Genomic DNA, 26,430 nt, shown 5'->3' with positions numbered 1-26,430 from the left:
TATTTTCTTACCATTAATGAGTATAAATGTACATTTAATGCCTGGAAGAGGAATGGAATGGAGCTGCCGGAGGCACTGGAAGCAGTGCTGGCTCAGAACAGTGGCATCTGTCATGCAGCAGGAATGCCTGCAGTGGAACCTGCTCTGCAGATAGAGCTGTTTCAAATCAGGGCTATCAGCATAAAATGTCAGCTCAAATTCATCAGAGGCAGGAGAAAAACAAAACATTCTGATCCAGGTGAAACTCGAGCCGCTGTCTGATGGCTTTCATCTCTCTCTGGTGCTGCAGAATGGCAATGCTGAGCTTCCCCTGCTGCTGGAAGCTCTGATGCTCTCCCCAAGTTCCCTTTCAGTGGCTGGGATTGTGTTTGCTCCAGCTGAGCAGCTCCAGGTGCTCCCCAAAGCCCCTCTGGGCTCCAGCAGCTCGGCTTTGCCAGCAGCAGGGAGGGGTGGCTGGGGAATTTGTGCAGAGGGTGGGAACCAGGAATTCTCCATCGTGTCCCAGGGCTCAGGACGGCCGCTCCTGATCCCTCAGTGGCTCGCTGGTAGAGGTCGGTGCACAAATGAGCTTGGGTTTTGTGGAAATCTGATAATTTGCTTTTTAGTAAGGTCCCATTCATTCCAATCAACTCCATAGCACAACGACAGCACTTTGGGAACTCTTGAGACTGTGTAGTCACCATTGGGCTTATTTAATGTATTGTTTAACTGCTGATTAAATTTTACACCTTGTTTTAATTTTACACCTTGTTTAAATTTTTGTTTAAATTTTACACCTTGTTTTTACACTTTTTGTGTAAAGTGGCTCACAGGCTTGCCTGTTCCTTTTCTTGGCTAATTTACGGCCACATTGCAGACATTAGAAAGAAACACAAAACTACAGAAAAATCACATCTCTGTACTGGGAAAAGGTATTTTGGGGCGCTTCTTTTTCCAAAAATGTTTGCAGGAGATAACAAGCTGGGTTGGGGATAAGTCAGCCTTGATTTGGGGTTTACCAGAGCAGCAGCCACGGTGAGAGGCAGAGATCGTTGCTGCTGTCTGGTGTTAGATCTCCTCACAAGGTAGTGTCCATCCACTGGCTCACAAATGGACTCTGGATATACTGGAAATTGTGGAAAATAGCAAAATGTTGGCATTTCTGTTCATAAAAAAGAACTGGACAGCATTAAGGGTTGGCTGCCCTATTGGGACAAGGCCCCCCTGGGTGGAATAAGGCCTTGGCCTTGAAAAGATTGAGATGATATTTTTCCTAAAGCTCAACAGGAGAAATGGGAGTGCAATTAATTAATTTGTGCTGGGAATAGACCTTTTGATCCCAATTCAGGCTGTGTGCACAAAGGGTTCCCAGGAGCTGTGCAAGGCCCTGGGATTGATGGAGACAGGGTCACGAGCAATGGTCACAAACACTGAGAACCCAAAGAGCTGCCAGTCCCGGCCCTGCTGAGGAGGGCACCAGCCCCAATCCTTGTGCCGTGGGGGTGCCATGGTGGGAATTCCGTGGCGAGGCTCCTCTGCAGGCTCTGCCTGTCCCTGGGCTCACGGGCGGGGAAGGGCGGGAGCAGCTCCGGGCAGGGGCGAGCTGTGCTTGGCCTCTGCAAAGAGAAAGGGCCTGGTTCACTGTCAGCACGGATCCCACAGCGCTCCCAGCTCCTCCTTCCTCCTCTCCCTATAAAATCTCCTGCTTGGGCATCACTGGCTGAGGCAGCAGCTGCACTATGGAGCTGGGCCCTGCGCTAGAGCCTAGTTTATAGTCTTCACTGGCTGTGCTGGCAGAGGGAGATGGAAGGGATGTCTCAGGAGATGCTGTGGGAGAGAAGAGAAACAGAATTAACGTGGACTTGGATGCTGCTCAAGAGAAATCAGCAAAACTTCCTACAAACCCAACAGCAGGAGCTTGGGGGATCCTGGCACGTCCTTCTTTCCTGGTTTGTGAGGAGGCACAGGGCAGGCATGGACCAGTTCTTCTCAGTGTTTGGCTCTTGGGGAATGCCCCCAGGTGCTTTTCAATCCCTCATCTCTTTGTCAGAGACGAGCCTGCAGCCCCACTGCACCTCATCTACAGAGCACAGCATTTCCCTAATCTCCTTTGCTGGAAAGGGGCTTAAAAGCTAAATAAAAGCCACTTAAAGTACATGATGCCAACATTTACACAGCTGAGAAACAGCAAAATACACTACAGGAGGTAAATGATTGTAACTGGCAGAGGGAGGGAGACTGTGAGTACAGGACACTGTGAATGTTAAATTCCACCTCCTGTTCTACTTTCCTTTTTCAGCAGCCTGGTCCTACAGGGGATAAATGCCTCGACCCACAGCCCAGCAGTGCCCAGGGTGATTGAAGATGGGCTTGCATTCAGGTCCTGTTGTTTGGCAGCTGCCACAGGGAACTCCAGCCATAAAGAACCATCTGTCCTCTATTGTGGCATTTCCCAGAGCTGCCAAATCCATAGAAACACTCAGTCTTGATTTCTAGCCCCCTTTTTCAGCCTTGTGTTGTTTCAGTAACATCTCAAACCCCCCCTGGGTCATGTTACCATCCTAACTTCTCTTTGGAATCATGGAAAGGACTCAGCCAGAGGGGCTGTGAGCTCTGATTCCAGTGTAACACTTAAACACACATAAATAAACTTAAAGAACTTAACTAAACTTACATTTGCTCCAATAAACTTAAGGAACTTAAATGATTTTTAAAATAAATAAATAAACTTTTAAAAATAAATAATTAAACTTTTAAAATAAATAATCTTTTTAATAAGTAAACAAACTTTTAAAATAAATAAACTTTTTAATAAATAAAAATTTAAATAAATAAATAAACTTTAAATAAATAAACTTTTTTTAATAAATAAAATTTTAAATAAATAATTTTTATTTTTTTCCTGAGCTGTGTCTGCTGCCCACTTCCTTGGCTATGCTGACACTAATGATGCAAAAATTACTGTAGATAATATAAAAATGGGCTGTAAATAATGTAAAAATAGGCTGTAAATAACAAAAAAGGGGACATACGGTCTGGAGCAGCGTGGATCACAGAGGTCATGTTGCTTTGCAGGACATGTCCTGGCAGTGGTTCCAGGTTGAGGTTGGGAGGTGCTGACTGGTACTGGAGATCAGCAGAGGTTCCTGCCAGTGGGATTGGGAAGAGACATCATTCCTTGCGTAGTTCCTGACAAGATGCTCTGGGCTAAACCTTTTTCATCCAGAGGATGTGGAAAGACCTCTGTGGGTGAAGGTTAATGGCTCATCTTTGCTTCCTTCCCCTGCTCTCAGCCTCTGGCAGTGCAGGAGCAGCCCCCTGGGATGTCTGGGCTTTCAGCTGCTTTCCAGCTGCTCTGTCTGCCTGGGCTGTGCCCCAAGTGCTGCTCTTATCTGGGTTTCCCATAAAGTTAGAAATTTTCTAACTAAAGATGTGTCGTGTTCCTTAAACAGCCTCAGTTATGTTGGAGGCCTAATCTGAGTCCCACACCACAGAGGGGATCCTTTGCTGTGAATCTCACCAGATTTCCAGAGCCAGGCTGGAAAGAGTGGCTCTGGGATTGGACTGGAGTGAGAAGGATCCTTCAAGCTACAATTCATCAAATGGTTTTGGTTGGAAGGGATCTTAGAGCTCATCTCATTTCAACCCCATGCCATGGGCAGGGATGCCATCCACTGTCTCAGCTTCCTCCAGACCCCATCCAGCCTGGCCTTGGGCACTTCCAGGGATCCAGTAGTACAATGTAATATAATATAATATAATCATAATATAATATAATGCCATATCATAACAAATTAACCCTTTAAGAACATGCAGCCAGATTCAACCACTTCCTCCCAACGACCTCAGGAAACTCCACATTCCTACCTCCCAGCAGCATCTCCTGCAGCAAGCTGTCGATCCTGGCCACGCCGAAGAGCTTGACGAACTGCACCTGCTCGATCATCTGCCAGGTGATGCTCTGCAGCGGCGGCAGCAGCAGCAGGATGTCGCTGAAGCGGCCCCGCGAGTCGTACTGGCGGTCGTTGATGTAATCCTCCAGGTTCACCTGCACCTGGAAGCGCATGTTCTTCACCTTGCCCGGCTCGCTCAGGCCTTTGCAGTCTGGGAGAGGGGGAAATGGAGTTCATTGTGTTAATCTGTGCCTGTCGGGCAGTGGGGTGGATGAGTACTGCGATGATTGACTCACAGTTAAAAAGGAAAATATCCTCTACATATGTTAGAAGTTTTGTAGGTTTAGAGCTATGTTTTACCCACCTTGTGTTGTTGATAGTAAAAGGTTTTAAAAGCATAGAAAATCCGGGGAGTTAGGAAAAAAGCCAGACTTAGTGGGCCCTGAGAAAATGTTAAAAACAGACCTTGAGAAATGTTAGGCCTTGTGTTTGCCAGATCATGTGAAATTGTACCTGCGTAACCAGTATATGATAAATGATATAATTGTTAGATGTGATGATTGTTTAGTAATTAAATATAATCATCGTTTAATTGTAAGAAGAATCATGAGAAAACTATGTTAGAAGTTTGAGGGGGACCATGGGAAGCCCATGCTTGGATGAAATCAATGTATACAATAGTTTATATATATAATATATATAAACTTATATATAAACTTATATATAATATAAGTTTAATAATTAATATGAAAGTTATATAATGATAGAATATAAAAACATGTTCATCCTGAACCCATGTTGGAGTCATATTTGGGTTTGTACCAAACCACAGCTCTTCAATAAAGCACCTGCATATAATCATTCCGTGACTACGTGTTCCTGAACACTAACATTGCTATCAGGGGTGCCCTGGGGTTGGGACGTTTGGAAGGGATGGCTCCTTACCATGGCAACAGCTGACCTCCAATCAGGATTTAAGGAAGTGATCTCCATCACTGGACAGAGAAGAAGGATTGGATGGACAGAACTTTTGGAGGGGCTAAAGGGTTAAAAGGTGAAACCTTCATTGCGTGGGTGAGCACACGGTGGGAAAGATCCTCTGCTCCCGGTGCCATAATATTCCCTCTATTCAATTCAATAGAGAAAAGTCTATCTGTCTTCTGTTGTATTTTTGATAAGGTTTTAGTAAACCTTGCTAAATTTTTGGAAGTGAGTGTCGTTTCTCACAGGCAGGCTGTGCGCAGGGAAAAGGGTGAGATGGCAGCGATGCTCTGAGAGAGTCTCCAAGATCACCTGGCAGGCTGGGCTGCCATTGCTTCACATCTCGCATGGAACAGGGAAATAATGAGGGGAACTGAGGGAAAACAGCAATTGGAGGAGAAACAGTAATTGGAGGAGACTTTGAAGGGAAACTGTAAGAAAATAGGAGCTTGCTTCTCATGGATGTGGCTGCCTACTGCCATTAGCGAAGGGGAAAAATTTAGAAGTTAAAATATTTATCCTTCCAAGGAAACAGCCTGGAATTTTCCCCTGAAAACTTTGAGTCACAACTGCCAGCACTAAATGCAGGGAGTTTTAGTGTCTGTATGTTGTGATTACACTCGCTGCAGCATCAGGTTCTTGTCTTGCTCTCCTGTCTTTGACCTGGGTCAATCCTTTTTTTCAAGGACCACAGGTCCAGCTTTGCTTAAGCAAATAAATTTGTCCCTGGGTCGGGTGAAGTGCTGGCATTTACAGCCTCCCACTCCTGCCTCTGCTGCTATCTAAACCTGAGATTTCTGGATCACTGCACCATTTCCTTCACTGTCTGCAAAGAATCCACAGGCACCACATTTTTGGGAGTGCAGTGCCAAGAGATTAGATAAAGTGGTTAACAAATGATTGTGTGTTTCAGCACGGAGCTCTGAGGACATTCCTGCTCGTTAGCATGGATGAACTTCACTTCACACTCCCTCCTTCCAGCTGAAACCTCAGCACCTCATTGTCACATTGATCTAAAACTGCACACTGATCAGCTGAGAAGGTAATTTGTCAAAATCAATTTGATGAAAGCACCCCTCCTCTGTTCACAGCAGGCTTTGGTGAGCCAAAGTTCATGATGTTCCTGAAACTCCTGCATCTTGATTTTGAATCAGTGAATACAGAAAAAAACCCAATAATAAATGGGTGACACTCTGGTTTCTCCTTGCTAAAAGACAAAAGGGCATTGTCTGGACTTGGGAATATTCTCCCATCTCCTCCCTGAGCTCCAGCGAGATACCCCCTGGAACCTGGGCCGAGGCAGAGCCCCCTGTGCTTCTGGAATAAACACAGCAAAGCTTCAAAACCAACTGGTTTTTCTCTCTATTTCCCTGTTCTCCATCCTGTGGATCAGCCCTGCCCTGGGCTGCTGCTGGCTTCCAGCAAGACCCATTAGCAGATCCCTGATGTTTCTGGGCACTCTGAGCTGCCCAGCTCTCTGTGGTTTCTGAAGGTGCTCTCTGGACTCTTATGGACGCTCCACATTGCCGCTTGTTTGCCTCTCTTTGCTTATGCATAATTAATACAGGCATGTACGTCCTTAATGATCATCTCCTGCATTTCAGGCTGATGGGCTTTCCCAAAGCCAAGCCCCTGCAGCAGCCAGACTCCTCCAGGGCCTGCAGAGCCTTGCACATCAGCCTGGCTGGAGCTCACACTCATGAACTGGTCACTTCTGCCGTAAAACCGCACTACTGAGTACTGCTCATGACAGCACGGGCAGGCTGAGATGAAGAGCTGCTTCCAAGGGGTTTTCCTGGATTTTGGAGAGCCCCCAGGTGCTGTGCAAGCCCCGTGCCTGGCGGCCAGAGGGAACCTCACCTGGGTCAAAGAAGATGATGGCTTTCAGGCAGGCGTACTCGTTGTCATCGATCTGGATGTCCCGCAGGGGCTTCACCAGCTCGTCCAAGATTCTGGTGGCCACACGAGCGATTTCCAGCTCTGGGCAGTGCATCGGGATGATGAAATCATTCCCTAGGAATGAGAAATTCCCCATCAGGTTTTGGGTCTAGCTCTGGTCTCATCCAGCAGTTCCCTAAGGAGGGTGTCCTGATAGTCCCAGTGCCATTTGCAGTAATTTCCAGTCTGAAGCTTTATAATCTCATCCACGAGAGAGAAGCAAGGCCCAGATCTCATCCCCTGGTCCTCATTTATCATCTCAGCTGCACCCACACTGCACACACAGCTTGCTCTGTGTTCTGCTCTGCCTTGCCCTGTGTTACATCGAGCATCTGTTTGTAAGCAGTGCTGCATCTTTATTTTTGGTTTTCTTTTTATCCCTCTCTCTTTTCTTTAATGTGAAGCTTTTAGGGTCAGTATTCTCTTTTTTCTGAGAACAACCCCACCTGTGGTGGAAAACGCCTGTTTTCCTATAAAATAATAAATAATAAATACATTGAAAAATAAATAATTTTCCTTTTCCTAGAAAAGAAAACACCTATTTGCACTGTAATTTATAATAGATATTTCTGCTAAGTTTTCAAGTATATACATATATACAAAATATATATATACACCTCAAATACCTCATATATATATATATATATACACACACTTCAAATACCTCATATATATATATATATATATATATATATATATATATATATATACACACACACATATATACCTCAAATACCTCATTGCTTAGGGCTTGGCAGTTTCAGGTACAAAACCAAGACAACCCAGTTTGAGATGCCATTTAAATCCTGAGGCTTTCTCATCCACAATTTCAAAGCAGCGAGGGAACAGTTTAAAAAAAATCCCAGTGAATTTACTGGCTCCTTTCTACTCCAGCACTGCGTCTCCACCCAGATGTGCAACCCAGCCCAGCAGTGCAGAGGGGGGTCTCAGGGATGCAGGATGCTTGGGAATGCCTTGGGAGGGGTGAATGATAAAAGCAGGAGTGTGTTTCACTACTTTACCCAGCAGCAGGAAGTCAGTGTATGGTATGGACCTCTTGGCTACCCCGAGGAGCAGATGTTCCCCTGCGTGGGCTCTGAGCAAAGCAACCTGGAGGTGGCACAGGAGGCAGAAATAAGATTTATTGGAAAAGCAGAGGATGGAGTGCTGAGCTGTTGCTGTTTAATTAAGCCCCATTTGGTGTTTGCTTAGGTCTGGCAGATCTACAGATAAAGTTCTGCTCAGGGCTAGAAGATATCAGTGTGTGTTCACTTTGAGAAGTGCTACATCCGTGGCAAACTGAATGAGAAGCTGTTTTTAACTAAAAGAGCGAAGAGAGGCTCCAGTAATTTGAGTTCTTGGGAAATGATCAGATTCTATATTCAATTATTAGGTACCAGTAAAGGCAAAATCAGAACTTCCCTGTAATTCAGAACTGCTGATCAATTTGAGTTCTTGGGAAATGATCAGATTCTATATTCAATTATTAGGTACCAGTAAAGGCAAAATCAGAACTGCCTTGTAATTCAGAACTGCAGCAGCCTGACAAAATCAGAATTCTTGACTGGATCTTTTGCAGGTTGGACTGAGCAAATCTATATTTTGAGGGACTTTGGCTAGTGACGTTATTTTAACTGGTCCCTCTTTCTCTGCTGTTGTTTGTAGCTCTGCGCAGGGTGATCTGTGCATTAATGCCAGATTCTCCCGTGAGAGTTCCAGCTGGGAATTCCTTTCAAAGGCGCTGGGTTTACCAGGAAGGGCCATGGGGTTTCACCTGGTCATCGAGGGGGAGCTCACAAAAGGCTGGGATGTATTTTGCCCACTCCACCAGCACCAGGAGCTGCTGTTTCATGGATTCACACACGTCGTTGATGGTGGCAATCTTCTTCATGGCAATGTCTGTGCTGTGCACGGGGCTCAGGGATAAATACTGAAAGAGAAACCAGTTTTGGCTGTGTTTGCGCCAGTACAAAGCTGTTTTATCACCCTCCACAGCAAGGACTCATCCCTGAGGAGATGTTCTCGTTGTGGTTGGGCACTTTGCGCTCAGCTGTGTCCGACTCCCAGCCCATGGAGCAGCTTCCACGAGGTGGTGCTCAGTCCCAACACACTCCCAGCCCTCCTCAGCCTCCTTCCCCGCTCTCCAGGACAAAATCAACATTCCCATCCCTAGCAGCAGCCAGCAGCACCGTGTCTCAGCTTCCCACCAACCCCTCCTGCCAGCCAAATGCGTGAAATGCATCCAGCTTTTCTCCCCCAAGCTGCTGTCAGGGATGCAAAACTGCCTTTTTGATCTCTGCAGGGCTGCGTGGCAGGGAGAGGGTTAAAAAGAATGATTTTTTTTGGAAAGGAAGTGGGCTCATTGCTGCATGTAATGTGCAACACCTGGACCGTGTGTTTCAGTGGAAAAAGGGTACTTGCATAAGAATTCAAAGGACGCTCAGGGTGAAATTAATGGTGGGGCATGAAATAAAAAAGCAATCGGCGTCAGCTGAAGCCCAGCGGATTTACTCACATTATTTTTCTGCCCTCATAAAGAAGTTATGTGGAAAGATACAATCAACCACGACTGCAATATTATGTTCAGAGCAGGACAGAGTGCAGCAAGGAAGGATAAAATTCTGTGTGAATGCAGTGAGATTTTAGGGATGCAGCAACAATTTAGGCTGGGGGAAGAGGGAACCTGGGCTCTGCAGCATCCCTCAGCCCTTGGAATTTCAGATTTCTATCTCCCACCAAAGGAGCATCTGCTCCCTGCTGGATATATGGCCTTGATAATGGATTTTTTTTCCTGTCTGCTTTTGGATAATTTGCATTTTCTTCCCTGTGGGTTTGTGCAGGAGCCATCCAAGAGCAGAAAAAACCCTGGTTGGTGTAGTGGGGTGGGATTGCTGAGAGCCATGGACCCTTTTGGAGGGGCTGTCCCCACATGTCCTACCTGCTGTGCCATGGCCTCAGCCTGAGTGAGGATGTTGATGGAGAGAGAGCCATTGTCCTCATAGCTGCTCCTGCGGATGCTGATCCTGTCCCGCTCGTTCTGCACGGCTGAAAGGAGACAGGGAGGGGCTTGTGTCACTGAGAAACTCCCAATGGCTGTGCCAGTGAGAAAATCCCAGTGCTTGTGGCAGTGAGAAACTCCCAATGGTTGTGGCAGTGAGAAAATCCCAAAGATTGTGGCAGTGAGAAAATCCCAAAGATTGTGCCAGTGAGAAAATCCCAATGGTTGTGGCAGTGAGAAACTCCCAATGGTTGTGGCAGAAAATCCCAATGGTTGTGTGAGAAAATCCCAGTGCTTTTGTCGGTGAGACACTCTCAATGATTGTGCCAGTGAGACAATCCCAAAGGTTGTGCCAGTGAGAAAATCCCAGTGCTTGTGCCAGTGAGAAATCCCCCCCAAGCAGTGTCTGCTGCTCCTTGTGGTCCCTAAACAGGAGTGGATGGGGCTTTGCTCCTGCAAGACCCTCCTCTGTGGTTGGATTTGGGATAAACAGGCTCTGGGGAGGGGAAAAAAGCCACTTCAGAGGGAGAAGACCAAGCACAAGAGGGAGATGAGGCCATTTGGGGGTCAGAGCAACACCCATGGGGTGTCTGCTGGTCCTACTGGATTTGATGCAGCTCAGGGGGAAGTTGGGGGTTTGGTGTCACCTCTCTCTACCTGGCAGTGCTGGAGCCCTGGCCTTTGGGACCCTTTGGGACCCTTTGGGACCCTTTGTGCCATGGCTGCACGGAGGGCTCCTGTGCTGAGCTCCTGGTACAGCAGGGTGCTCCTGGGGCTGCCCCTCACCTCATAGCAGGGCTGTGAAAGCATCCCCTGATGCCACCTCAGAGCAGCCTTGGAGCGTCCCCTGCCCCTGAGGTGGTGACCCCAGGGGACATCACCATTCCCGAGACACAGAAAGAGTCACTGCACGAAGGAAGCTCAAAGAAAAGGAAGTTTAAACCCCCCTTAAAACCACTCCCTCAGTGCTGCCCATCACACAGCTGGTTTCAGCCAGCCTGGAACCCCAACAGCAGTGACACGTGAAGACAGCACCAAGGCAGGGTTTGTCACCAGCCCTGCTGCTGCAAGTCCCTGCTGGAAACCAGCTCAGAGTCCTGAAACAGCAACACCACAGACCTTGGACCACACACTGCAGGGACCACAGCGGAGGGAAGGTCAGCCCAGAGCCTCTGCTGGACATGCCACAGTGAATTGGGAAAAAAACACTGACTTTTGAGGCCCATTCCACCCTTTAAACCATCCTTCCCCCTGAAGGATGAGCCACAACCCTCATGCTCCATCAGCCCCGCACAGGGAACAGAAGGCATGGATTGCACTTCAGCAGCTTATTTTTGCAGCAGCCTCTGAGAGCTGACTCACCTCCACTGCAGCCATCAAGTGAACCAGCAGCAGAGAGAAAAAAAAAAAAAGAGAATTTCAATGTAACCCAAGCTGGTTTCAGTGCTGGTTTCTCCCCCAAGCCCTGTTGCCTCTGTCCAGCAGCTCGGGGCTGGGGGAAGGAGCCTGAGCACACTCAGTGTTTTCCTGGCAGCTCACAGATCTTGGCTGCAAACAGCTCAGAAAGGCACTTGCCATGGCCCTGAAGCAGAGGGAGCAGGAAGATTCAGCATGTGGTGACAGGGCAGCACATCCCTCCTCCTTCATGCAGCAATCCCAGACTCCTTTTGCTTTATTTGGGGTAAAATGACTCAAACAGAGCCGCCAAAGCACGACCCACTCTGTGCTTTAACCCCTTGGGTGCAGAACACTCTGGGTTTGCCTCAAAAGTGGCCACTGGAGAAGATTTTACCAGCAATTTCTTTTTCCCTTTCTGCAGCATCAGCAGAGTTATTTTGCCATCATTCTTTTGAGTCCTTGCCTTGTTTTAGAGCACTGGGACTCATTCCTGGGAATCCATACAGAGGAAGAACGTGGGCACTGCTTTTCACAATCTGAGGGAAGGTGTTTTTCCCTGCCAGCTCATGTCCAACCACTGCTCTGTTTTCCTAACCAGCCCCTGATGAGGGGCCAACGAAGCAAAAGGGCAGAAAACAAGCCCCAGTGACAAAAATCAATGCCTCCCCTTATCAACAGGAGCGCAGGGTTCATTTCCCAAGATCTGGGGCTCAGCCTTGCTGTCGGTCGGGATCAGCCTGTGGGGATCTGACTCCGTACCCCAGAGCCAGCCTTGCCTGCGAGGGGCTGCGTCCATTTCTGAAAGGTGCCACACACAAACACATCCCTGGAGCATTTTCAGGCTGGGGACACCACGGAGAGGCAATTTGTCATCAATTTAGAGAAAAAGCAGCACAGCTTTTGGGAGGCTCTGCTAACCCTCCTCAGACAGCAGCAGAAGCTGCTCTGTGCTTGAGGGAAGGGTGAGCCTGAAGGTGAAGGTGGTTATGGGAGCCACAATCTTGACACTTCATGGGTTTTACTGGACCACCAGAGAGGTCAGTGGCAGCATCTCAGGAGAAACAAGCCTCACCCCATCGGTGTCATCACTGGCTATTTTGTAAAATCCCCAAACAAGCTTCTACACCTGGATTTGTTTCAGATGCTCCCCCACATGCTCTCAGGGTGGGTCTCTCTGCCTGCTTACAAGAAAAGGGACAGGTTTTGCCTTTCCAGTCGAGTTACACATCTGATTTGATGCAAATCCCCCAGTGCCAGGCAGACCTGGCCCCCACGACAGACTCCTTTAAGAAGCCTCAGCCTGTTTTATCCCCCCTGGTCTTTTTATGGCACATATTTCAGTGCTTCCCTCATGCTCTGATAAGCTCAATCTTCCAGTGCAAGTGGATGGTACAGAGTGACTTTCTCAAGGTGATTTGGGTGTTATCGCTGAAAGCACCCAAGATGTGATGGAATTAGATACAAAGGGGAGTTAATGTTTCACCTGCCACAAAAATTAATCTCTCACTGTGCAGTGGTTATATTGCTGTATTTATTGTGTTTGTGAAAGGGAAGGGGCAGGTCACTCTTGGTGAGGCAGTGGGAGTGCTCCAGGGACGTGCTGGCCCCGGGGGTGCTGGGCTCAGGTGTGATCTTGGCTTTGCTGTCAGTAAAACTCAACAAACCTGCAGAAAGGACTAAAATCCCAGCGCTGGATTCCCTCTGTCTCCCAGGAGCTGCTATTTCCAGAAGTGCCTGGCAAAATCTTTGCTCCCTGGGTTTTTTTTTCCCTTCTCTGCACATTCCCAAAGCCAGAAAACAGCACAAAGAGGCACCCAGCCCTGCAAGAAGGGACATCTAAGCATCCCCATCTCTCAAAGGGGACGCTGAAAATAGAATCCCGCTGTTTTCTTTGGGTGTTTGAGTACCTGGTGTTCTACTCAGCCACTGATGCTGCAGCGACCAAAAACCTGTCTGGTGGCATTGTGCAAGACAACAGAAACCAAACCTTCTGAGCCAACAGAGGAGCTCAGGGGAACAGCCAGAAAATCCCCAAAACATCCAGACTGGCACAACCCCAGCCTTAACCCCAACGCAAGAATAAAAGAGTGAATCTCCTGCAGAAACCTTAGATCCTCGTGAGTCCCCAGGATGGTGCTGGCCAGGGACAGCCTGGCCCCAAGCTGGGCTTTCCCACGGGGAAATGGGAGAGAGGGCAGAATGATGCTTGTGTCTCCCTCCAGGGACTTGTCCCTGGCTACAGCATGTCCTGGCTGTGGGAAGAGGATGGGAACACAAACAAATCCTCCCTGTGACGCAGGGGAGCCCTCGGAAGGGTTCTGTCACTCAGAGCAAGGCTGGACGCTCTGCCTGGAGCTCTGGGCAAACAGGGATTGCAATTTGTGGGATTGCAACAAGCCCCTGCTTCCCAAACTATTTGTCCTCACTGCCTTGCCACGCGGGGCCAGAGCCTGGGATGAGGAACCTCCAGGGAGTCCAGTAAATGGGGGCACAGGCACTGGCTGGGGAAGCAGCAAACCAGTAACTTTCCACAGCCAATGCACAGGTTCCACTTTGGGAATTACCGTTTCCATCATTATCCCACTAAAAGCAGCCTCAGTTACTGCTGGTGGGGTTGGAAATGTGGTGATAAATGGCACAGAGGGAGCAGGAGGAGGGCAGTCCCTGCGTGGTGCACTCACCAGCACTCACAGTGTTCCTGTCTTCACTGACAGATTTACTCCTCCTGCTGCCTGATTAATTTATATCCACAAATAATCTTTTTCTCCTGAGCTACCTCGGATTTTGTAGGCGTGGTGTGTTTTATTTGCAAATAAATCCCAATGGTACATGTGCATTTAATCCTTTCATGGGCTTGTGGGCTGATTTATGACTACTGAAGGTAGAGAAGATCCTTTATCTTTTCCATCCTTCTTTGCAATAAACTGCAGTCCCAGCATTCTGAAAGCTGGCAAAAGAAATGTGCAAACAAAAGGTATGAAACAAGATAGAGGCCCTGTGAAGCAGTAATGAAACTGTCCTATAAATCTGCCCAATTTCATAATAATAAAGAAAAGCCTCAAACCCTCCCTCAAACACTCCCTCCTCCTTACTGTCGCAGCAGCAAGTGATACAACAACTCTTTTTACTTCTGCATAAAACTAAAGAAGTTCATTCACATTCATAAATTACTTTGAAGGGAATGAGAGGTTAAATATTAACCCCTCTTTTTTTTTCCCCCTCCAGCAAGCTGAATCCTGACAGTGCAGCGCTGGCCTTTCAAAAGGCTCCCAGGCTTTCAGGCACTCAGCTCCATGTGAGGAGATGACCTGGCTCACTTGAGAAATCACACCCTGCTGAGTTATTCCAGGTTCAACATGATCTCAGGGAGAAGCTAAAAATAGAATCCCGCTGTTTTCTTTGGGTGTTTGAGTACCTGGTGTTCTACTCAGCCACTGATGCTGCAGCGACCAAAAACTTGTCTGGTGGCATTGTGCAAGACAACAGAAATCAAACCTTCTGAGCCAACAGAGGAACTCAGGGGGAGCAGCAAAAAATCCCCAAAACATCCAGACTGGCACAACCCCAGCCTTAACCCCAACGCAAGAATAAAGGAGTGAATCCCCTGTAAAAATCTCAGATCCTGACTGCAGAGGCATTTAGGACATTAGAGGGTTTTTTTGTTCAGGCAAGGCTTTCCCTCTCTCCTCATCCTCACTTTAACGGTTGTTACTAAAGTGAATTATTGATACCAAAAATGCAGCCGGGATAGTTCTGAGTGAACTATTTTCTAGGAAATCTGGGAACTGGGCTTTCCACAAGACTCAAGGGTTGTCCCTTCCCTGCTCTCATTAGTGCTGATGGAACCTGGATCCCATCTCGACTCACAAGCCTCTTGTGGAGGGGCAGTCTTGGTCCCTCCTGAAAGCGGGATTGAATTCAGGCTGTACAAACAAAGCAATCTAAAGATCAACAGGTAATTTTCTGAACCATTCCCTGGGGAGCCTGTTCAGTGCCCCATCACCCTCTGGGGGAAGAATCTTTTCCTAATATTCAACCTAAACTCCCTGACACAGTTTAAATCCTGCAGCACCAGGCAGATCTGGTCACCACATAGCTCAAGTATTTGTATTATATGCTTTTTTCTTCAGGGAAAAATTTCCCCTCTACCAGGTCTCACAGTTCCTTGTAATTCCTTATCCACTGGAAAAGTTTCCAGAAGGGAAAAACAAAACAAAACAAAACAAAACCAAACCCCCCCCCCCCCCCCCCCCCCCCCCCCAAAAAAAAAAAAACCCAGAGAAAAAGAAACATCCAAACGTGTCACATCACATCTTACAACACACGAAGATTAGGGGGAAAAAAACAAAAAACAATCCCTCTGGATCCAAAATTCCCGTTTATCAGTTAGTTTTGCCAGGGAACAGCAAGTTCTCCGAGGCCGAGCACACAGACACTGAGCAGTGGGTCAGTGGGGCACGGCGAGGCTGACACAGCCCCGCTGACCCCACCCCAGGTGTATTGTCCCAGCCAGCCTGGGAAAGGGATCGTTTCCAGCTCCTTCCCCTGTGCCGTGGATAAACAATGCTATTGCCACACCCTGGAAACTCTGACTGCCGTTATGAGGGCTGGCCCTAAAGGAATGTGCCAGGGAAAGAGGGTTGCGCCAGTGCTGGGACACAGAGCACGGAGTGTGGATGTCACCTCTGCCACCTCCCAACTCCGGCGCACTCCAAAAGATTTTGTACAAATATTTGGACGCTCCAGTAGTGCCCCATCCAAGACATGGCTTCTCCTTCTCCCTAACGCTTCGCAACGCTGTTGAATATTAATCTAGAACCACCCAAAAGCAAATAGCTGTGTTCTTTTTGAGCACACAGTTGTGCAAGAAGTTTTCTTTCCCAGTCCTGCACATGTGCTGGGGATAGAGCTCTGGTCAGCTAAGCTAATTTCTGCGCAGCGGTTGCTCAAGGTGCTTTAAAATCTTCCTTGCCAAACACAGGAGCATTTTCCGAGCGCACAACCTGACTGCGCTCATAAAAAAATAGTTTCAAGGAATGTGACGATGTGGAACTTGAAATGAGTCATCTCCCATCAAGCTGCACTCAGTGATGGAGGCATGAGCCAAGGTTTTATAACTTTTACCATAAAAACCAATAAAAATCATGCTTCAGCTCAAAGAATAGATCTGATAACGAGATTTCAGCCTTTCCAAGCAGCGCAGTTTGCTGCATTGGCAGTTGGCTTGATCCCGTCTAGAACTGACCAAATCAGCTTCAATTTTGTCTTTATTAATTTCAGCACTATTTGTTTTTCCATTTGCTGTATTTACTCCATTTCTCCTAAATTAAACCAGTCGGCATTTTTGCTTCATCCATGATTTATGCCAGGTTTCAAAACACCCTTCTTCTCCAGGGAAACATATGGTCAGAACTTGGGAATGACCATTTAATCGCCAGTAAAATCTTATGAATTACCAGAAATCGACAGCAAATTTCCCCTTGGGTTCAGTGGGGCCACAATTCCACCCCTTGGGTGAACTTGGTGACATGGAAAGAAACTTTCAAGCTCCTTTCTATCTCCCTCATCTTTTAGCTGTGGGTTGGGAAACAGCACAAATGAAGGGCGAAGAGTGTGAAACAGCACAAAGGGTGGAAAGCGTGAAACCATCACCCAACAACCTGCACCTTGGGTCTGTTGGGCCCCCAGTTTGTCAGGCACTCAGTGGACAAGGAAAATCACAATAAAACAGGATCATCCATGCTCTCCCAACGTGCAGAACTGGACAGGCAGGGACCAGAAGTGCTGTGGTAGATCCCAGACTTCCCCAGGTTGACAGAAAGGGTTTTTTTTCTTGCAGAGCATTAGGCACTATGACAGTATTTCCTTTAGAAAGGGCACATCCTGCTGGTCACTGGCACCCAAACCTACAACTCTGCTCCTCCTCAGCACAGATGATGGGAAGTGCAACAAAAGGCGTTGGCCAGTATGGGATTGGCCCTTCGGTGCTGGTGCTGGTGGTGGCTCCACTGTCACCCTGTCACCAGCAGCACAACCAAAGGGTTTCGCTCTGAGTCATGTCCCCAGCTGGGGTACATGAGTCAGCTGTGGGGGACACATGAGTCACCCAGCTCCTGGAGCTCTGCCCGTGTGCCCTGTGCCACCGAGGAGAGGCTCCCACTCCTTCAGGCTCTGTGCTCAGGCTGTACCTTGCCCTTGCATGAAGCTACGTGAGCATCAGCTGAGCCAACCACACCACCTGAGGCAGCAAACTGATGGCATTTATGGGATTGGAGGTGGTGGATCCTCGCTGAGATTGGCACAGGTGGGATTAGGAGTCACACCAGTGGGTATGGAGAGAGAAAATTGCCATTGTAAAGCACTTAGGGACCAAATAAGCCCTGAGGAAGCCTATCCCTTTCCCAGACTAAAAGACCAGCCTCACAGGATGGGTGAATAATGTCACCAGGCTCTCATTGAAATTGAGATAAAATGGCAAACAGCTGCAACAGAAAATATCACTCTGTGACACACAATCACCATCTCTCCAGCCAAGTGCTGCTGCTGTTCCCCACCATGCTCTGCAGTGGAACAGGGCCTAAGACAGCAACAGGAAGGCCGGAAATGTCTCTTTGCACCCACCTTCTTTCTTCATGCCAGCTCTGAAGCATTTCTTCAGCCTGCAGTACCTGCACTGGTTCCTCTTGTCTTTGTCTATCACACACTGTCGGTTGAACCTGGGAGGAGATGGGAAACACAACGTTGAGCCACCCCCTCACCCTGAGCAGCCCCAAATACAGCCCCAAATACAGCCCCTCTCCACACTGCATGATCCTAGAGAAGAGTCAAAGGTTTGCCAGAAATGGACGGAATCAATGTTGGCTTGGCCCAGCTTCTCCTCTTCCCCATCGCTGCTCCTGCCAGCTGGGAGCTGCAGACCACCCACCCTGCAGGGACTGGGATGGTTTTGGCCATGAAAACATGACTGCGACTCAAGTTGTACTTTTGTAGGAGCTCCATCTCCCACTTCCAGACAGTTTTTGGGTGTTTGGCATTGGGGTTAGTCTGATTTCACTTGTTAACTATTCTACGATTTGCGTAGAATAAAATGCGTTAAGGGCCACAAGCCCTTTGGGTGTGCGGCCTTGTTCTGAGGCCCGTGGCCTCCTAATTCCTCCTCCTTTCCATGGGGATTTAGGAACCCTTGTGCTGTTCCAGGGGTGGCCCACACAGCCTTGGCAGCTCTCCACATGGAGGGTGAAACAATGGAAGGGGACCCTTCCATGCAGAGAGGAGATGACGTGGGTTGCCCCGGGACCATCAGGCTGTAAAAGCTGAGGCGCTTTCCCAGACTGGCAAAAAGCCAAAGGTACAAAAGCCCAAAGACTTTCAGAGGAATTCACGTCTGCCATAAGCAGAGCTCTGAGCTGGGCTGAGCTCACCAAATAAGGGCTTGCACACAGGCTTGGCTTCAATGCTGCGGATCTTCCCTGAGCTGCCAAATATCACAGAGATTCATGGATTCCTGGGGAGAGGCAACAACTCTGCTCCCAGGAGACCGACAGCTGGAATTTCAAAGAAACCATTACAGAGCTCATCTCCTCCTGCAGGAATCCCACAGTTCATGGGATGGGTGCTGTGCAGGTGGACACTGCTGTCACCTCAGGTGTCTTCCATGACTGGTGTGTCCTGGAGTGATAAGGGCACCAGGAACATTTTGAACAAGTAGGGTGACTCACATTGGAAAAATTTGGAATGCCCTTAGAGGAGGAAAAGCTTTGGAACAGAAAGAAAACTTCCAGGTTTTAACTAGAGATGAAGGGCTTAAGTGTATTGAGGTTGGGGATTTCTTTCCACTTTCTCCTGTGCTGAAATAAATATAATTTTTTCTAAGGTCAAGATAGCAGCTTTATAATTTATAGCCTCCTCCTGGCAAAAAAACCTCTCTCAAATGTATACCTGTGTGCCAAAGTGGATGTGAATCATATCTGCTCCACACATAATTCTCAGAATATTCATAAAATCATCACTGATAAGTCAGTGTACGTAATTTATTGTATTTCAAAACAAGAATGGAGAAGCTGTGAGAGGGCTTTGGAGGTGACAGATTCTTGGATGCCTGTTGCTCTTCACCAGGAAAAGCAAGAGAGATGAAGTCTCTGGAGCTTTGGTCCTTTGCCACCTTGGCTCCCCCTTGCTGGGCTGTGACGAGGTCGTGGCGTCACTCCACCCTCAGTGTCTGTATTTATGTATTTTACACATCAGTCAAACCTCAGGTTTTAGGTTGGACTGGAGGATCTCAAAGATCTTTTCCAACCTAGCTCATTCTGTGATTCTCAGGTCTATGATTTTCCCTCAGTTTACCCCGTGGGGAAAGCAGTGACGGCGAATTCACTCAATGCATCGCTCGGTGCCACAGGAGGTCTCAGAGTCCAAATGAGATAGGACTGAGCTTAGAGACAGGACTAAGTTTACTCCTTGTAAACCAAACTGCAGTCCTACTGCTGGCCCTCACAGCGTGGCAGCTTGGCATTTGAGATACAATCCCCTAACCCCCACCCCGAATAATTCCCACATCCGCAAACCGCGTTTGTTAATTGCCAAGATTCGGTACCTGCAGGAGTAGACGTGGTTCTTGCGGACGCTCCTCCTGAAGAAGCCTTTGCAGCCATCACAGCTGGAGGCCCCGTAGTGCTTGCCAGTGGCTCGGTCCCCACAGATGGAGCACAGGGAGCTGACCCCGTTGGGGAGCAGGTTGGTGTTTGCTGACTCGGCCGCGATGGCCTCTGCGGGAGAGAACGGGGACAGTTAGAGCTCCCTGCGATGGAAACCCCTGAACTTATGGTCATGCTGTTCCCAAGATCAGCTCCTTTGCTCCTGGCGTTGGTGTTTTTCTTCACTTGAGTGGTCAGAGAGATTTCAAACTGCATAGCCCAAACTGCTCCTGAGAATTTATCAATTACTGCTGCTTTCCTGGAGAGATATAAAGAAACCTCACTTGCATGTGAGTTTTATGTTTTTGACGGATGGGGAGCCACCTCCTCAATGAGTTGCCTGGAGAAGATGGTTCAAAGCTGGTCTCCACAGAAGAAAATGGAAAAAAAAGCTCATTAACTTGAATAAATAGAATGCAGAGAAGAAACAGCAGAGGCAGGAAGGATGAACTGCTTCATGCCCATGACAGAGGTGCTGAAGATAAAAGAATGCTCTTGAGAGCTGCTCTGCAGCTGGAAGGCAGAGACAGCAGCTCCCACAGGGATCACTTTAGTTCTAAAAGTCTGGTCCCTCCTCTGAAATTCTCTCTGAAGAGGCTCACTGCTTTCCACTAGAAATCAACAGAGGTGTGCAGGAAGACCAGATTTCTAAATTAGGGACCCAAGATTAGGTCATATGAATGTCCTCTGTCATGTCCAGGGCAGCTGACAGTGTTTGTATCTCCCCGTCTGTTTGCAGAGCCGGGCACTCGCTGCAGGATGATTTTATGAATTTATCACACCTCTGGGAGCATTTTGTGCTCCAGGGGAGCCCATCTTGTGCTCCAGTGACCTCAGAAAAGTCCCTGGGACAAGGCACACCCTGACTCATCTCTGGGATGGGATATCCTCCCGACAGTGATGGGGAAAGCTCAGCTCAGCAGTTTCTTAGAGAAAACTACTCAGAGGGGAGGAATTGCCACTTGATCTGCCTAGAGAGAGTTTTCTAATCCATAATGCATAAAAACAGCTCTGGATAATCCACACACAGAATATATACAGAGAGAGAGTGAGAGAAGGTTACTTTTGTGTGTGAATACACATTAAAAAATTTATAATGAAAGTATTTGCTGTGCAACAAAAATTGTAATCAACCCCCTTCCAAAAAAAAAAAAAAAAAGAAAAAAAGAAAAAAAGCAAAGCCAACAAAGCTTTAGTTTTTCAAAAACTGGATAGTTTAGTTTCTTAGCTAAGGCTGAGGCTAAGACATTTTTAGCCAAGATTTCTCTAATGCAAAGTTCAGATTTCCTGTCACCTCCTAAGATAACTGTTTTGGTCCATATTCACCTTCTGGTGTATGGAGGAGTTAATAAGTGGGTTACAGCAAGATGGGAGCAACATGACAAGAAAGAATGACAGCCCCAAAATCATTCCTAGGTCATAATGACAGGAATTGAGATTTGCCTCTTCCCAAATTCTGTGTAAGATTCTCCCAGCTCTGACATTTGTCAGGAAGTGACACTTGGGTCCTTTGGGAACATTGTCTATGTCAGAGATGGCAATTTAGGTTGATTTTAGTTGTTTTTTTTAAATTAATCTTGATTTTATATTACTTAATAAGTTAGTTATATATATATATATAACTTTATATATATATATATATATATATATATATAAAACTTACAGTATTAAATGAACAGTACAGAATATTCCTTTGAGGATAACTGCAGAACATTTGGGCATGTGTTGTTCCATCCATTTTTTTGAAGGAGCACATGACCGTAAACAAATGCACTGTGTTGGGTTCCATTTTAAAAATTTGCACAACCGAAATAAAGATAAGGCAGCCAATTTCCTCTTCACTCATGCTTTCTCTAGACTTCAGAGGAATCAAGCCAAGGTCAAACAGTTTAGGTCTCCAACAGACCCTTCAGCCAGGTCCAGACTGCAAAATATTCCTGATGCTGGAAAGTACTTACTCACCAGAAAAGACTTTGTTTCCTTTTATGTGAGTAGGACGTAAGGATATAAGGAAGAAATTAATAATCTGGCCTTAAACCAGGTGTTACTGGAGGAGGAACCACCAGCACCCTGTGTGTGAAGGCCCTTGGAAATTAGCAAACCAAATTTTGCCCTCACTTGTATCCTTGGAAGCACAAGCAAATCACCAGTGAGCTGGGTGGCTCTGTGTTAGGGCAGCTCCACAGCTAGGAGTTCAAGCCCTGGGAGAGAGCCACGTGTCCTTGTCAGCTGAATGGGCTGAATGTGGACAGAAATTTTAACAAAAAAAAAAGGAAAGCCCTAATCCAGAGCACACATTAATTATGATCACAATTTTTAATTACAAAATCCTGTCACCAGCTAATGATGGGCTCCAAATGAGAATTAGCTCAGAGAAGAGCAAAGCACAGCTGATATCACAGGCACCAGGAGACTCTTTAACACAGCTTTTAAACCTCCCCAATATTTGTGTTTTCCTGGACTGATCTCTGCAAGGAAAGGCAGAGGAAGGCCAGGATCCCTGGCAGCACAGTCCCCTGCCTGTGAAATCTGCTTCGTGTGCTCCATCCCTGCCTGACACAAGGAGATAACCTGAACAGCTCCTGTGCTGGGCCACGGTGCCTTTCAAATCTCCACTGCAGAGATGCACTCGGTTTTGTTCTCCAGGAAGAGACCACAACTCACCCTGACTTTGTGTGGCTCCCAGGCTGAGCTGAGGCTCTGCTTGTGGCCAGAGCCCTCACTGGGGCTGCCCCCAAGGTTCCCTGGCAGAAATATCTGAAGTTTTGACCATTTTTTGAGTTATATATAATCAATGTGCAGACTGGGAGCTCCCTCAGGCTGAGAAGAGCGCCCCAGTGGCTTCCCCAGATTTGGGATCAGCCAAGTTCACAACTGAAATGCACACAGATTTTTTTTTGGTACCTACTGCCTCTGTATGTTAATCATTGTCTGACCAGCGCTGAGTTGATAATGCCATTTTTATAGTGATAAGAAATGACACTGATGTTCTCATCATACCCAACTCCTGCACTGCTTTTCCTTTCAGTTCCTTTACTGGCAACAGCTCTTCTAGGCGCACATTGTAAAAGAGAATTGTCTTGCAATACTTTTCAGGGTGGCTTTTATCTACCAGGAAATCCAAGTTTTGGTGCACGTAATTTGCAGTTAACAAATCCCCAAATTACACGTGCTGGGCTAGAATGTGAAGAGATCACCAGTGTGGGTTTAGGGCTTGAACACACAGAGTCAAACTCGGTGCCAAAGCCAGCATTGTGAAATCTATACACACAAATGTAGGGCAGGAGGGGGTTTAAACCCTGGCCACGTGCAGGTCAGCCTCTTTCTACATCAGCTTTTAGCAAATAGAGGAGTTTTTTGAGATATAAAACATAGCTGTGATTTAGTGACCCCAAATCCTGGAGGAGTGATGGTGAAGGTGCTGTTCCAGGCACTGGAAGCTCGAGGGATGGTGAATCACTGCCAGAACATCTCTGGTGGCTTTTGCACGGTCTGAACTGGGTCAGGCTCCTGCAGGGCTGGGAAAGATTTCACCAACCTCGTGCCAGGGGTCCCAAGGATCAGTGTGGAGTGTGGGGCTGAGGACAACGAGCCCCACCCTGGCAGAAAGTGCTCCCCAAGTCTCCAGTGAAGAACTGGGGCTGCATTGCAGCAGTGCTTCACATCTTCACCAAAATGAGACAGCTCTGACAAGAGTGTGAGGGAATGGCCATTAGCCACACATAAAAACTGAGAACATGGGTTGCACTGCCAGCCAGGGTGAAGGAAACAAATTTGTACAGAATGGGAAAATTTCTGCTGTTACAACACATATTTCACACAGGAAAGAAAGAATTAGCAGTGATTTTTGCTCCTTTCCTTTTGCCATTCTTTCTATTTAAACCTTTTTTATATCACTCCCATAAAGTGTTCTATTCTTTATTTTGAGTTAAGATTAAAATATTTGGCAAATTATGAGCTACTTGAAGGTGGAAAATCCAAAATACATATCTGGGCAAATCTCAGAATGATAGCAGCTTCATGAAGAAGAAACATCTAAGCACAGGAAGTGCTCCACAAAATTATTCCACTCAAAATTTTGATGAAATAATGTTCTGAAGAAGGAAAGAGTTGGTTTCAAGAAAGCATGACCTTATTTGAAAATCTTCCAATTTTCACTTTTGGAATTGTTCAGAAGGTAAGAAACTGCGCTGAGTCCACCAAAATAAATATTTCATCCTTTCCTTTTCATGTTTATAGAGGGCAAAGCTGTCATCGTTTAGTAGGGAAAATACAGATGAACCTTAAGAGAGATATAAGCAATCTTAAAAAAATCCAGTACAGTTATAAAACATACCTAAAATGAGGTTGTTTCTTGATTCTAAGAAATTTTAAAATATTTCTGAAGCCACAAGGAAACAGTGACTTTGAATTACCTCCGGGGCCTGAACTCAGCTGGACAGCAATAGATTTCCATGCATGGCCATTTCATGTATTTTTTGAAGTTATTTTTATAAAGTGTAGAAAAGGACACTTACCCAAGACAAACAAGCTAATTTCAAAGCAGCTACTTCCCGAGAGAGCTGGTTAGTCATTAACAGCTAAACAAATAACACAATACCGAGTTCGATAAAGTTCAGAAAAAAACTCAACCTGTCAGTTCTGCTGCGTGAATCAACAGAGAGCCCAAACAGGCTCTGGTGGTTCGTTTACAAAATTATATTGAATTTCGGGGAAATTTGTGCTGCTTCAAAAAGTGAAAAATATCTTGTTGTTCAACGGGAAGTGACAAAGCGAAACATCTGTGTTAAATGACATTTCTGGAGTAGGATGAGAGGTGGGAAGCTTTCTGTAAAAATTAAATCCAGTCTAGCTGGAGCCTACAAAAATTATATATATTGAAAATCCTTGATTTGGGGGCTTTGGAGCTTTACAGAAGGCAATTTTAAATTCAGCTTCCTTTGGGCCTCTTAACTTTACTTGTCTCCTGACCTCCCTCCAGGCCCCACAATAACAAGTCTAATAATTTTATATTGTAGGTAATATCCCTACTGAAACTCTGATTTCTTTTGATGAGCCAGTTAACGAGCAAATGTGAAAATCCCATCTTAATTTCACTAAGCTTCTTAACAAATTAAAAGCCTGCCAAAACTCCCCGAAGGGATCGCTAACGCCGGAATCTCATTCAGTTGCACGATTGGTTTCATGCAAGATGACCAAAATGCCCTTTATTTTTACACAGCGAGCAGCTGATTTCACAGGATGGAGTTCACTTTATGTCAGAGTACTTTTGACTACAGAAAAATTAAATACCACACAAAGTGCTTTATTCCTGCGAACCAAGCGGAAGTCTCGGCGCATAAACACTCCCGCCTCCCAGCCAAGTCCTTTGTGCCCTAAAAACTGCTGGACCATCTTGGTAGCCAGAAAAGGAATACAAAGCTAGCAATGATTTGGATATTGTTGCTCAATTCAAGTTCCCAGGACCAACTTAAACAGGGCACACGGTCATGGACAAATGCCGTTTGGGAAGACATATTTTCCCGAGGATTAAATATCAACTGAAGGCGTAGACGGGAAAGAAACACACATTTGAACGAGAAATATTGGTAATAACTCCTCTCGTAAGCAATACAGCAGGACAAACCTAGAGAATGACACGAAGACCTCCACCAACATCTGCAAAACCTGCTGGGCTCTTCAGGGCATGGCGCTCAGCCCGCCAATGAAAAAAATAACCCAAAACAGCGAGCGAAGGGGTCGTGTTTCAGCCCAAACATCACCACAGATGCAACAGAGGTTGACAGGTCAGCTGCTTAAATATTACCCCTTCCACCTTTGCCCCATGCCTCCCACCAGCCCTTTCCTCTGTGTCCAGCTTTACAGCAAAAGTAGCGCAGTTTATTCAAGAGAAAACGAACAAAAATCTCACCGGTGTTGTTGGGGAGCACGCGGAGGTTGTCGAATTCCAGCATGGTGTAAGAGGAGTCCAAGGAGTCGACATAATCTGGCATATCCATGTCCATGATGGACTGACAAAGCTTCATTATTACTTGACAACAGCGAGGGAAGTGGCAGAAACAGCCCCACTGTCAATCACGGCCAAGGTTTCCTCTGCAGGGAGAGACACCCCGGTCCTCGCGATGACAAATCATTACCCAGCTCTGCCCGCAGTCCCTCCCCGTGCCAGAAGAGAAGGGACGAGGCCAAACCCTCTGGCACAGTCCCCTCCCTTCCCGGGGTGCATCTCGCTCTCTGGCTCCTGATAAGGTGATGTAGATAAGGCCTAGGCTCAAACGCCTTGGATTGCATCTTCGGGTCAATACAGCAGCATTTATGGCTGCTCCTGCACAAACATTTTGAGAAGGGCTGAGGAGAGGCCGTCACACACATGTGTCACTCTCCCAGGGCAGAGCAGCGGTCATGTCCAATCTCTAATTGTCACCTTGCTGGCCTACCAGCCCTTGGGGGAAGAGCACACGGTGTCACTTGAGGCTCGTGAGGACCATAAATCAATGTCCCAACGAATGAAGACCACTGAGGCAGGTCAGCACTGAGAACCTGAGTCACT

General features: G+C 46.9%; 1 protein-coding gene across 2 annotated transcripts; it reads right to left on the bottom strand.

The window, feature by feature from the left end:
- Positions 1-769: 769 nt before the first annotated feature.
- Positions 770-26,430, bottom strand: LOC119705695 (hepatocyte nuclear factor 4-beta-like). Of its 2 annotated transcripts, none has more exons than XM_038148426.1 (10): positions 25,792-26,430; positions 19,781-19,952; positions 17,809-17,903; positions 9,730-9,836; positions 8,566-8,721; positions 7,814-7,901; positions 6,714-6,866; positions 3,847-4,083; positions 3,012-3,125; positions 770-1,806 (listed from the first exon to the last, which is right to left on the bottom strand). In XM_038148426.1, the coding sequence occupies exons 1-10, from the start codon at positions 25,904-25,906 to the stop codon at positions 1,670-1,672; spliced, it is 1,374 nt and encodes a 457-aa protein (XP_038004354.1). In that variant the 5' UTR covers positions 25,907-26,430; the 3' UTR covers positions 770-1,669. The 2 variants fall into 2 exon arrangements, with proteins under 2 accessions (XP_038004354.1, XP_038004357.1); XM_038148429.1 differs by having other exon boundaries at positions 770-1,595; positions 25,792-26,429.

Source organism: Motacilla alba, chromosome 11 (genome assembly GCF_015832195.1).
Source record: "Motacilla alba alba isolate MOTALB_02 chromosome 11, Motacilla_alba_V1.0_pri, whole genome shotgun sequence".
Classification (NCBI taxonomy): Eukaryota; Metazoa; Chordata; class Aves; order Passeriformes; family Motacillidae; genus Motacilla; species Motacilla alba.
Note: the sequence above shows the minus strand (reverse complement) of the source record. Positions and strands in the feature narration are given on the sequence as shown.